Genomic DNA, 13,064 nt, shown 5'->3' with positions numbered 1-13,064 from the left:
ATATCTGACACCTGCAAAGGTACTAGCTGCATACACTGCTTTAGACAACAAACTTTATTGTAGTAACAAACTTATGTAGAGAATTAATCACTTTCACAGCCAGCATTTGGGCTGCTCCAAAACAGACATTCTAGCCACACATGAAGACTTGAAATCCGATTCAGGTTTTGCTTAATTTGGGAAAGTTCATTTTGAAGAAAAAGTGAGGATTCACCAGTCAAGTCTGATACTGCCCAAATTCTGCAGCAACCCTCTCTGAGCAGTCCACAATCATCCTGACAGCCTGAACATCCCTGTGCAGAACACAGACGTACAAAAAAAACATTGCCTCCTTCTACTTGTTCTGTGCACAAGAGCACAGGTGCTGCTGCCCCCAGCGCTGCAGGCAGAGCTGCTCAGCAGGGGGACACCGGCTCCTAAGCACATCCTACAGTTGTCTGTGGCACAAAAAGCTGGTTTATTTATGACGGCTGAGTCAACCACAGCAGTCAGATCAGTAACGGGAGAAATCAACTCGTGCAGCTCTTGAGTGTGACCCTCCACAGACAGCGCGGGAGTGACTCATCTGCGGCTGCCTGGAATCCCATGATGATTGTGCACAGTACCCAGTCACATTGCATGTAGAGATGGGAAAACTGCTCCCAGTTCTGAGCTCACAACTCAGAGAAATCCCCTGCTAGACAAGGACAGACACCAGCCAGCAGTCAGCTGTAGATCTGGACAAAGCTGCCACCCAGGAACTCAGCACCTCACCGTGAGATCAGATGTCCCCTCTCCCTGAAGGGCCATGAGAAGCAGGAGTCTCAAAGCCACAACCAGGGCTGCAGTCACTGAGTACGTGCTCAGGCCGAGCTCCGCTCCAGCTCCCGGGCTCGGTGCGCAGAGCAGCCAGTGCCCCGGGACACAGCCCCGCACTGGCACCGCATCCTGAGCCCGCTCTGCAGACACCTCTCTGCTCATTACGCTGCAGTCTACACCCTGATCCCATCCTCCCGCACCAAGGGGAACCATTCTGTATTCCAGAAGGAAATCTTCTCCAATTCAATTTAAAGTAGCTCAATTAATTTGAAATTTAATTAAATTGAACTAATTAAATACACAAGTCAAATATACGTGGTATCCAATACCAGTGTCATCAGATCAATACAGCAGCAGTGTATTACTTCTGACTCTTTATTTGGGTGGAAAAGGCAATCTCAGACTTATTTTTTTTCCCCTTTGGGCTCTTGTTGTTCTGTGTGTGCACTAAATGCTTTTCACAGTCAGAGAATTAAGGTGGAGAAAATATGGAGAAGTTACCTTCCTGTTCTCCTGTCTCAAGGCAGAATTGTTTGTGTTCCAAGACAGATTTCCTCTGTTCCCTACAACTGACCTAAATTCCTTGTAAATCACACATCAGTTTAGAATCATATTTGCTGCATCAGAATCTATCTTATTAGAATGGCTTCTCTTTTTTGAATACTGGCACATTAGTTGAAAGAATGCTATTGTGCTCCCGGCTGTACTAAAGTTTAACTACCACAGCAGACCTCTCTGTCCAGCTTGGAGATGTTTGGCTGCAAAACCCACTTGAATTATTTGTCATTACCAGGTCAGCTCAAAAGAACAAAAGCAGTGATGACCCGAGTCACGCAGGCGGCACAGAGCCCCATGTCTGAGCACCCCGAGCGCCGGCGATTCGACACCAGGTCTGGGCAGCCCGGCACAGCTGTGGGACAGGTCTGGGACATAGGGACATGGACACAGCTCACCTCGGCTACTGGGGACACACGGACACAGCTCACCTTGGGTGCCAGGGATACGGGGACACAGGGACACAGCTCACCTTGGCCACCAGGGTACATGCAGCGAAAGGCTCGGCCCAGCTCCTCTGCCTGGACCCTTCCTGTGGGCGTCAGCTCTCCACCCCACTTGAGCACCAGCAGAAGGGACGGGGAAGGCTCCCGGCGAGCATCTAGGAGACAAACAGGTACTCAGTACCTCAGACCTCGGAGCTGAGCTGGCAGGGGCAGAGCACGGGAGGAGGAAGAGGTGGTCACCAGCAACTTGCAGAGCACTCTTGACACAAGCCTGACCTAAAGTCCCCAGGAAGCAAACCAGCAGGTACAAAATTAAGTCACTACTTTTTGAAGGAACAGGCTGAGTTCATTGAACTGGAAGCATAAGCCCTGTGGCACCACCTGGGGTGTACTGGTGCATGACATCGTGCATCACTCTGACCCTTCACATGACATGAGCAAAGACAAGACAAGGGTCACTAATTCTGCTTGCACCTCTAGAGCCTGGACAGGCAGGACGGCTCTTGAACACCAGGCTTGCAGACCATGACAGCAACACCAGGTTTCTTTACCTTCATCTTCACTTGCAGTTTTTGGATGTCCATGAGGCAGATAGGTCAGTTGAACCTTACGGTTAATGCCAGAAAAATGTCCATACCTGTCACAAGGAGAGGGGGAAAAACATTTAAACAAATCAACTCCACCACCCTTTGCGTCAAGGTCCCCAGGCAGCACACAGCAAAAATACAGCACAGGGAAGAGACTTCCTACAGCAACACCAATTGCAAAGGGACACGAACGTTTTTGTCACCTACCTGTGACCTGGCACACACCCTCAAAAAAAGCCAAACTTCCCCAAATGAAATTCAAAGATCCATTTACTTGCCTCTTCTTCAGCTGACAGCACTGTCTGCTCTCATACCCCGCCGGGGCTTTAATCAGCCTTACTTAATTCCTATCTAAATCTTTAACAAGCGAATTAACGAGATCATAGGAAAAAAACCCCAAACCACATGCCAGCCACTCTGAGGATAAGGATATCTCTAATGAGCAGGGGAAGAGATCACAGCAAAAATTCATCTTCTGTGCTCCACAGACATGGCATGAGCACAGACACTGTCTGCGTATGTGTCACTGCCACAGAGAGCTGCAGTTCTGAGAGAAATCCTTCTTTTGTTTCTAAGATGTCAACATCACCATGTTTTTTATTTCGGCTGCACAAAACCTAAGAGGACATAAACATCTTTTCATGTTTTCCAAGCTCCCTTTTGTTAAACTTTTGGCACCAGGACAACCTTATTTAAAACAAGATTCATTCCAAATGTATCAAAATGCTTCATATCAGTATGGTCTCTACAGGACTCTGGTTCCTGACCTGCAGCAAAGGAAGCTCAGTTTTGTGTCAAGTTGTTTAGGCAAAACCCAGACACTCTTGGAACAAGAATCAGCAGTGGTTTGGGTGCCAAGGAGACAATGTGAAGAGCATGGCAGCTTTGGTGTAGAGCTGCTGACAGCAGATAGAGGAGACCGACATGTGGGCACCAGCTGGTCAGGATACCAGTGGCACAGCTTTGTTCTATGTTGCATGCTGACCCACCGCCGAGACAAACCCACACTGCCCTAAAATATGAACCCTTACATCTCCAAGACGCTCTTCAGCTGCTCCAGTTTGGATTTCCTCTCCTCAATCTCGCAGTCACTGTGGGTTCCCAGCTCCACCACAAGCTGCCGCGCAATGTCCAGCACCTCCTGTTGGGGAGCATAGGCGTCACACACCCGCAGACCCCTCAGACCCAGCACTGCGCTGCTGTGAGGCCTCCAGACGGCTTCACCCAGCACCAGCTCTGCTTGGACACTCGCCAGAGACACATCATTTCATGAGACGCAGCTCAGGCAAGACGAACTGTCCCTCCACAGTTTGCTCCATCCCCACTCAGCGCTGCAGCCCATCCCCACTCAGCGCTGCAGCCCCGTCTGGAAGCGAGCACGTCCCCAGCCCGGACCTGTCTGTCCCCAGAGCCAACCCCAGCAGGCGGGCAGGGCAGCAGGTCACCCCAGCCCACAGCCCAGCATCACCCAGCAACTGTTTCCATTCCGCTCCCGTACTGTCACCCAGCCGAGCGCGTACAGGGTGGGCAATGAGAAGGGAGCATTTGCACAATGGACTGTTTCCCTTTTGAGGGTTTCCACCCTCCCAAACCATTGTGTCATGTGGGATCCGTATTACCTGCGTGTCCCACACAGCAACACCAGAGGACACCCCTCACCTGTAGCTGCTCTGGTTTTTTCAGCTTCAACTTCCCTGTCTTGTAGCCGTCGTATTTCTCAAACAGTTCAAAGAACCTGAACAGGCAACAAAGAACGCTGATCCATTTTTGGCAGTTTCAGTGCTGAAAGGACTCTCATCCCCACATACATGTTCACACCCTGTTTTTCAGGGAGAACTAGCCAGCCCACTGGCTCCTTCCTGCCCTTCAGAAATTTTGAAAAACCCCAAGTATTTCCAGCCACAGGTGTGAGAAGGAAGCAGCTACTAGGTTCCCATTCAGTGGGCACTTCCCTTTGCAGCCCCTAGCAGACCTTCCCTCTTTCTTCCAGCCTTCACATGGAAGGCACCAGGATCCTTACAGGGAAAGGGGGTTCCCTTGACTGGGCACAAAGCATTTCCTTGAACAGAGCATGGCCTCCCATGCATGCAGCCCTTCTGCTCCTCCTCCTGATTCAGAGAACGGGCCCTCTTCACCCCCAGCAGCTTCTCGCCTCGCCTCTTACCGAGGATGCTTCACTTCCATCTTCATCTTCTGCTTTGGGGTGCGATCTCCGTGCCGGATGACTGCAATAACACAACGAAGCTCCATCCTGCGGAAATACAAGGTACACCTGACAAATGTGCCCCTATGCTCCAGAATTGCCACCAGAAAGTAGTTTCCCATTGATCTTTCAGTTCCACCCTCTGAGAGCTGCTTCCCTCATCAGTGGCAGAACTTCTCCCAGACTAAAGCAGGCACAAGTGCCCAGGCTGTAAAAGCAGCCACAGTACTGCAGACACTACCAGGTCATCTGGTTTCCTATCAGGGAAAAGCACCCCAATACCATAACGTGACAGGCAGAACCACATCTGCAGCAGAAAAGACCAGGATGGATGTTACAGAATCTACAGAAACAGCATTTTGAGTTGTGCCAAGCTTGTTTTCATGCCCAACTGGTGTTAACACTCATAGGACCACTTAGAAAGACCTAGGAGAAAACAACTTTGTTCAGGAGAAGTTAAACAGCTGGGGTTCTGTCCAGGCAGCCCAGAGCAGCTGTATGCAGGAGGATCCCCCAGCAATCAGGCACTGGCAGGAACCAGCACTCAGGCTGGCTCATTGCAGAAGGGCTTTTACAGATGCTACAACATCCAGCTGTTTCTTACAGGATCCCAGGGGAACCCGGATTGATTCTATCCATCTCACTGTCACAATGTGCCATTGAAGCCAGCAGACCCATGAGCTGTGCAGTGTTTGTGATTGCCAGCTTTTCCAAATGCTCACACAGGAAAAGAAGGATGAACATACTCCCAATCTACCTTTCCAGCATACAAGTGTGGCGACCTTTGGTCTTTTAGCCTTACATGGTGGCCAACAGCATCAGATGAGGGTCTGCCAAGTGTCCAGCTAATGTGAATACTTAGCTAACTGTTCTACACCATTTCACTGGCAGCTCAACATGCACTTTGAGTAGCAGCCTCCTGAACAGCGAGACAGCTACAGCGATGCCCTCATCTGTTTCCTATGCTGATCAAGAATTTGAACCATGTGAGCGGTTTCTGTAATTCCTTCAATGACTGCGTGTCTACATTCATCAAACCTACAACTAATTTACCATCTATCACCCTTTCATGTGCATGGCTAAGCCTTTCCACAGGCATTTCAGGGTTGCAACCAGCACAGCAGCTGGAGAACACCATGCTGCTGGGCAATGTCTGTCCCTTGGACAGGGTTTGCACTTTGTCCCTTATGAAGCCATCACCGGCATTCGTTTGAGAAGATGGCAGGTACTCACATGGTGCCTGAAGTTGTGGGGACAATGGGAATGTCTTCTGCCTCTGTTGGGATGGACCAGGGAATATGAAACTGAGGAGCCAATTCCCGCATGATTATATTTCTGGAAGAAAAGAAATTCCATTGCCTTGGTTCTCCACCTCCTCAGTGGTCCAGCTGAAAGTACTGAAGAGGAGCCACAGAATTTCTCCTCATCTTCCCCACAGAGACATTTCTCTCACCCTGAGCTAGTCAGGGCACCCCAAAGGGACACCAGTGTCCCTCCCATCACCAATACCGCAGCTGGGTTTAGCATGCAATGAGAAGTCCTGTAAGATACACGCAGCAGTAAACAAAGACAGCTAATGCCAGTGCAGACAGGAGCCCCAGGGGCTAAATATCATTAACCCGTTCCTCCCAGAGCTGAGCTTTCACCTGCTGAACAAATGTCCCCACGTGAACCACCTGCAGCCTTCTCCAACATACCGAACAGGACTCCACATTCGGTTTACTTTGCTACAAGTTACCTTACTGACTGACAAAACTCGAATTTCACACACCCGAGGATTTTGGCACAGTCATCGTAATACTTCATAGAGTTCTTCACAAAACTGAAGCCATTCACATCACAAACAAAAGAGTGGCCGTTTGCTCGCAGAAGGTCGAACCCACACACTGTTTGCTGCATGAGGAAGCAGAGGACACAGGACTCAGAGCCGCTGCGAGCAGCAGCGCACCGCCACACCAGAGTCACACCGGGGGGACACAGCTCCAGCTTTAACACTGACCCACGTTCCAACCAGACATTCATGGAATGTCCTGCTTGCATAAAGAGAAAACACAGACCTTAAAGGCTACACAGACTTTCCGGGCAACTAGTTTCTCCATGGCGGTCAGCATGACAGGGTAACGGATTTCTTTCCCTTCACTGTCCCGTTCAACCTTCCCATCCAAAGCAGGGGATTTGCGAGCCTCTGCGTGGGCATAGTCTGGCCCAACAGTGTACACCTGGGAGGAGAAACAGGTACACCTGACACAACCACTCAGACTAACTGCAGCTTCCAGAAGGTATTTCTACTGCAGACACAGAGAGAAGAACATCAATAGTCTCGCGCATTCCTCCTGTGATGACGTGCAGAACACCCGCTCCCCCTCTGGGATCCAGCTGCACAGTCAGCGCCTCACAGCTTAAAACAACCCTCCAGAATCTCAGCGGGACTAAGCAGGACCACCCAACGTGCAGCTCTCCCAGGCTTCTCCTTACCTTCACATCAGTGCCATCCGTAGGCATGAACTCCTCATAAATGTACGAGCCCGTCTTCCTCACGCTGCTCTCTGGGGAGTACACGCTACTCCGGCTGCCAATCTGCAAGCACAGAATGAACACCTCAGGGACGAGCACGGGGATCCTTTTCCGAGATGGACAAACAAAATGCACAAGTTTCATCCCATGTGTAGAGAATTAATGGAATGCATCTCAGAACCCCCAGCTATTACAGCACACTTATTCATGGAGGACAGAAGAGACTTCAAAATGCAAAGAGTAGGTGTGTTCTTTCCAGGCTTTAAAGACGAGAAAAGTCACTAGAAACCATTAGGTTGACTCCAAACATGACAAGGATACAGAATAAAAAGCAGTGGATAAAGACCTAGAAAGTAAGAAGCCTAGTTAATAAGCAAATTAAAATAAACTATGATCATCAGACCAATTTAACTTATTTCTGGGACAGCTGACTGATTTTACGGACAGAGGATGATGTTGTTTTCATTTTTAGTAAGGCTTCGGATACAAGCCAAGTGGCATGGCTGTATGCTAGCTAAGGAAACAATTGTTTTAAGATTATTAATGGCAGATGCATAACTGAGTGGAAAAAAAGATATCACAGGTATTAACTGTTTGCTGGAAAAGTGGGGGAAGTAAGGGCAGATTCCCTGTGGAATGTAGGAATAAATACTGTATTTATGACATGTGCAAGCTACATTAAGCGGAGAAAGGCCACCATGATGTTAGAGGACAAGAACATAAGTTTTAAAAAAAATCATCTTGATAAACTGATGAAGTGGTCTGGAAAAAACAGCAAGCACTTCAATAAGGGACACGGTTCTCTATGACTGCTTGACAGGACACAGGTCATAGGGAAGGCAAAGTCAGCACTACCACTAAAATATGACCTTCTGCAATTCCCTTGGAGATGGGATTGAACTAAAAGTTTTAAGAAGGTCTATATTTCCCCAACACAAAACCTTCCTTTTCCTTTCACCTGCCCCAACACTCCCTCCTGAAGCCACATGGGTCTGGTGTTGGTTCTAACACCAACGTGGAGTCCACCTCCTCACCTTCCGAAAGAGCCGCTGGCTGCCCCCGCCTGCTGACGTCGGGTAGTAAATATACACATTATGGTCTTCAGCACTGACCGGCTTCTCTACAAACGGCTTTGGGAAAATAGCTCCGTTTACCTCCACGTGGTCCTCTCCTTCCACCAAGTTGCACTCTGAAGACAAAGCACAGCAGCAGCGCGTTAAGAGAGGGTGGGACAGCCCCAGGGCAGAGCTGGAGCCCTTCAGCTTTGTCTGCAAAAAAACCCACCAGACTTGTGAATCAGGCCTCTTCAAGCTGATTATCAGTACCTGTTCCTGGCAGAGTATCTTACATAGGACAGTAGGTGAGAATGGCTTTCAGCAGAGCCTGCACACTGACCTTCTGGTCTGTCAGGGTCTCGATTGAGCACAGCGTAGCGGGGCAAGTCTATGCCCTCTTCTTGGAGGATCCGATACACTTCACGCCTGCAGAGGACAGAAACACTGGGAACTGACAGCAGAGTCTAGAAGGTCCTCAGTACATGCCAAGGGAAAGCCTTCACTCCCGCTGATGAAGAACAAGGTCAAATGAAAACAGAAGAGCCTCAAGACAGCCATTTGCACCAGAAAACAAAACATGCCAAGTCTCAACGGATTTACCCCCAAACCTATTCCCCTCCATATTTTGGAGAAACAACCCCTAAAAGCCACTGCTCAGGTCCCCTTCCTCGCCATCTCGCTCATTTGCTTGTGGCCAGGAAGAAGTTTGCACAGCATGCTGAGGAATCTGACAAAGGAAGGGGGAAGGTGCTTCAGTGGGTCACAGACACCTACCTGTCCTGGATATAATACTGCATATCAAGGTCATTAATCAGAAAGGGCTTGCACAGCTTGGCATAAGCAACTGCTTTATCCAGGGGAAATCCTGAAATACAGGGGGAAGCGGGGGAAGAATGAGTGGCAGCTCCTTGTCCAGATCTCAGGTGGGCTAAGGCCCGCACAGATGTTTTACCTTTGGAGTGGAACGATATGAGGCAGTCACAGGCAGGCCAGTTCTCCACTGGTTCATTCAGAATAACATCTTCCCCCATAATCACCACTGTGATGTACTCAAACTTGCACAGACGCTCCAGAATCTGTGTCATGGGCTTTGACTTGGACTTTTTGGTCATGGCACAGATTCCAACCACAATCTGCCGTTCAGGTGGCTGAGAGAAGAGAGAGATCAGTTTAGTACAGAGTCAACTACTTTACTGAATTTAAAGTATAACAGTGTAGAAATGCAGCAACGCAGAACAAACACAGGATTTTCTTCCAACCTTACGCACTCACGGCTCTTGCTAACTCAAACCCACACATGGTTCCAGCTCCCAACAGAGTCCACTGAAGGTCACCACTAAGGAGCAGCCCAAAACAACTGCTTCTTTGCTAGGTAGCATGTACCTCCTCCTACTACTGGGCACTAATGCAAAGGTCAGAAATAAATATCTAGCACCTGAACAAGCAGCAGGGACTGAGATCCCACATCATGTTCTCTGGCCCGTAACTCACCCAGACAGTTGGTGAACTTAGGCAAGCTCAGAGAAGAGCCACAAATGTTTTATAGCAAAAATGTCCAGGAGCTCAGTCTGTTTGTCTTATCTGAGAGAAAATGAAAGGGAGATTACAACCACAAGTAGCTATGAGTAGAAGAGAAACAGTACCAAGTGCTCTTCCACATATCTGACAGAGGTACCACAAGATCCAGTGGAATGGAGTTGAGTAAGTCAAGACAGAAGGTTTGCATTCAAAAAGCATTGGTAACCACAGCAGAAGAACATGCTAAGGCCTGTGGCGCACTTTCAGTCACCATCTAGAAACCCCAGACTGGACATCTTCCCAATAGACTAATTCTGTCCCAAGCAAGACTAAACATAGTGAGACCATCTGAAGCACCACATGCAGGACTGTGGGTTACCAGGACAAACAGTTGTGCCTTCAACTGTAAGCTGAGACTTTAGAACTTACTGCACTGGCTTGCAAAGCCAAGATTCCTCAGCACAAACAACATCTGAGAAGTGAAAGGGTTTCCAAACCCTTCCCCACACCTGATAAATCGCTCCTCGCTGAGCAGCAAGGTCACCACACTGGGTGGGTTTGACGGGAGCTTGTGTGGGCTCCGAGGTCAACAACCCCCGTGTGATGGAGAGCCAGGGTACAGAGGCAACGGAAACAACCACCGCGCTGGCACCAGGTGCATACAGTCCCGGCAACCGGCACAGCCAGCAATATCCCTGCAGCAGAGTCCCATGTGCAGAACAGCAGATGTAACATTTCATATAACACTGAACAGGGGCCAAAAGCAGTCAGGAGGTGGAGATCATTCTCCTTTCTGCGTCCTGTTCCTGGAGGTTACAGAAAACAGTAAGTGCTTCCTTTCTGCAGACACACCTTTGCCCTTTTCACAATTCCTAGAGTCTTCCTCAAAAAAAAATGGTTTACAGGAGTGTCAGGGTTAAGTTGCTAGGTCAAAGAAATCCACTATTGTACCTGAAAAACCTGTGAGTGAAAAAGCCAGGATTTACTGCAGCATGAGGCAGCAAGTACGGCAGCATGGCAGTGCAATACATCCTGTCAGAAATGGCACTGCCGCTTTGCCACACAGCCTGCTGCCACATCCCCTGGTGTCCCACAGCCCATGGCAGCGACCACGCACACCCTGGCTGAGACCCAGGAATTCTGCATAGATGCTCCAACCCAGCACACCAGAACCTCCTTACCGACTCCTCCTCTTCGTCATCTTCAAAGAAATCGGTTTCGTCTGTCTTCATGTTTGATCCCAGAAAGTCTGTCTCATCATCCCTGGAACCGACAACAAACCTGGGAGTGGAGTTCTCTCCCTCACTGGAGGTCGTCAGGGACGACATTGCAGCTCTGGTGGCCGACCATCCCGCTCTGGAATCACAGCGTGCAAAAGGGACAGAGAAGGTCAGGCGCGGAGTGAGCCAGGGCCAGCTGCGCTGCGGGAAGCGGTGACGGTGGGGAGGGCAGGGACTGATCAGCTACGAGCAAGCCCAGGGACCAGCTGCCCAGTACCAAAGGAGGGAGCAGGGACAGACTCTGGGGCTGGGAGGGCATCTGCATTCAGGACCATTTTAGATGGCAGCTCCATTGGGCCATTAACCCCTCCGCACTGACTGGGAAAGGGACAGTGTCACTGCCAGCGCTGGCAACGTATAAACCTTACAGCGATGCATGCTCCAAGACGCTGTCTAAATCACGGGAGGGAACTGTGGACGCTCTTGCAGGCTTGGGCACCCAAAGGCATCGACTGGGACACCAGAAGGTAGGCTGAGACTTAAGGCAGTGATGGTGACTTTCCAACTGCCAATTTTCATCCTTTCAGCTCAAGAAGACCTAAAGTAACAGAGAGAGCAGTTTGAGAGGTACATGAATTTGCAGGGAGGAAGAAAAAGGAAGTGACAACTCTGGCACAGAAAGGGGACACAGAGGAAGCATCAGCAGCAGTTTGTGTTGCAAGTCAGGGCTTCTGGGTTTGCAAACTGGCTCTGATTCACTCCGTGAGCATAGAAGCCCATTATCAGGATACAAGCTGTGCTTTATAACACCAGGAAAGGAGCATGTCCTGCACCGCCACCTGCAATAGCAGCACTGTCTGCTGCACAGTGACGGAGTTTGAATTGGCAGCACGGTGACCTGCACACCCCAAGGACACAGCTGTTCACCTCTGACCAAAGCTGCACAGACATTCATGTCACGCGGTTGCCCTTTACCGTGTTTCCCCAACTATAAAGTGGTGAAAAGCATTCCTCCCATGTAAGTGTGTGCAACCTTGAGAAGAGGATGTTGTGAACACCTCGTGTTATTAAGCACTTCTTAAAAATGGATGAGACACTCTCTGGTGCTGTTCCTCCTGCTCTCACATGATTTCCAGCATTGCCCAGACTGGGTTTCCCCTTGCTGGAGCATGCTTTCCCTCGGGACCAGCACGCTGCGGAAGCCTGTGCTGCAACAAATGGTCGTCTGGTACCTCTTCTCCACAGAGCAGAGGACACACACCCAAATGCCATTGATCTGCTGTCAGCACAGTTTCATGGCGAGAACCCCTAGCAGGAACAATGCAGGGAGGCTGCCTGAATCCATTTGAGCAGGGTGGGAATGGGCAAAAGAAACAAACACACAGAGCAATCCAGCTGCCTGCAAGATCCCCTTGGACTCCAGGCAGAGGGGCTGTGAGCATGGCTGGAGAGGACAGGAGATGTAACAGGTCAGTGCTCAGAGCAGCTACAGCAGACGCGCGCACTGGACAAGGTCCCTCAGCTGCACTCCCAGGCGCTGGTTCCACAGCAAACCCTTCGGTTATCACGCTGGATCTACCGGAGGAGCCGGCAGCAACCCGACAGAAACCAGCAAGCTGACACAGCAAGCCCGACTCCGCACTGACCGCAGCGACGGTGCCCCAGCCCAGTGCACACCCCGCACACCCACGTGTCCGTCACCCAGAGCTAACGCTGAACTCACCGCCAGTGCTCGACCCCACCGGCAGACCAGGCTACACAGGCATTGACTGTGTGCTCCACACAGCCCTATTTCCACCCAAAGACGGGAGCAGGATTCCTGACATGCTCAGGAACCATTTTCATTCCTGTGCTCTGCTGCCTCAGCACAGTAGCACAGGACAAGACTTCAGCAAGTACGCATGCAGCTCAATAGCAGATGATTTAATGAAGTAAACCATGCAAGAAGAGGAGGAGGGCTGTTTTCTCCAATCCCTGTCTCTCCCCTCCCTCCTGGAAAAAAACAGAACAAGCAGCAGGAAAACCTTTGCCCTAAGAACTAAGAAAGCACCGAGTTCTCTGTGTTCCTGCTCCTACTCCAGAAAAAAAGCCTCTGCCTGGCTCTGTAGCTGTTTCTAGAGGCCACAACATGCCATACTCCAACCAGGTGAAAACCCAGAGCCCACTGA

At 50.0% G+C, this 13,064-nt stretch overlaps 1 protein-coding gene across 20 annotated transcripts in view; it reads right to left on the bottom strand.

The window, feature by feature from the left end:
* PPIP5K1 (diphosphoinositol pentakisphosphate kinase 1) overlaps positions 1-13,064 on the bottom strand; it is a 45,527-nt gene that overhangs the window by 29,680 nt on the left and 2,783 nt on the right. For 6 of the 20 annotated variants that reach the window (XM_082060641.1, XM_082060635.1, XM_082060643.1 and 3 more), the window contains exons 1-16: positions 12,620-12,767; positions 11,325-11,494; positions 10,858-11,032; positions 9,111-9,306; positions 8,933-9,023; positions 8,499-8,584; positions 8,138-8,292; positions 7,065-7,166; positions 6,647-6,808; positions 6,328-6,482; positions 5,823-5,924; positions 4,551-4,637; positions 4,046-4,121; positions 3,418-3,527; positions 2,351-2,436; positions 1,826-1,954 (exon numbers count right to left, since the gene is read on the bottom strand). In XM_082060641.1, coding sequence (XP_081916767.1) covers positions 1,826-1,954; positions 2,351-2,436; positions 3,418-3,527; positions 4,046-4,121; positions 4,551-4,637; positions 5,823-5,924; positions 6,328-6,482; positions 6,647-6,808; positions 7,065-7,166; positions 8,138-8,292; positions 8,499-8,584; positions 8,933-9,023; positions 9,111-9,306; positions 10,858-11,004 — 1,684 coding nt within the window. In that variant the 5' untranslated portion in view covers positions 11,005-11,032; positions 11,325-11,494; positions 12,620-12,767. Of the gene's footprint in view, positions 1-1,825; positions 1,955-2,350; positions 2,437-3,417; positions 3,528-4,045; positions 4,122-4,550; positions 4,638-5,822; positions 5,925-6,327; positions 6,483-6,646; positions 6,809-7,064; positions 7,167-8,137; positions 8,293-8,498; positions 8,585-8,932; positions 9,024-9,110; positions 9,307-9,649; positions 9,760-10,857; positions 11,033-11,324; positions 11,495-12,619; positions 12,769-13,064 lie in introns of those variants that run through there. The other 14 variants (XM_082060647.1, XM_082060649.1, XM_082060640.1 and 11 more) reach the window with 5 other exon arrangements.

The sequence above is a fragment of the Streptopelia decaocto genome (genome assembly GCF_964273445.1).
Source record: "Streptopelia decaocto genome assembly, chromosome: 9".
Taxonomy (NCBI): Eukaryota; Metazoa; Chordata; class Aves; order Columbiformes; family Columbidae; genus Streptopelia; species Streptopelia decaocto.
Note: the sequence above shows the minus strand (reverse complement) of the source record. Positions and strands in the feature narration are given on the sequence as shown.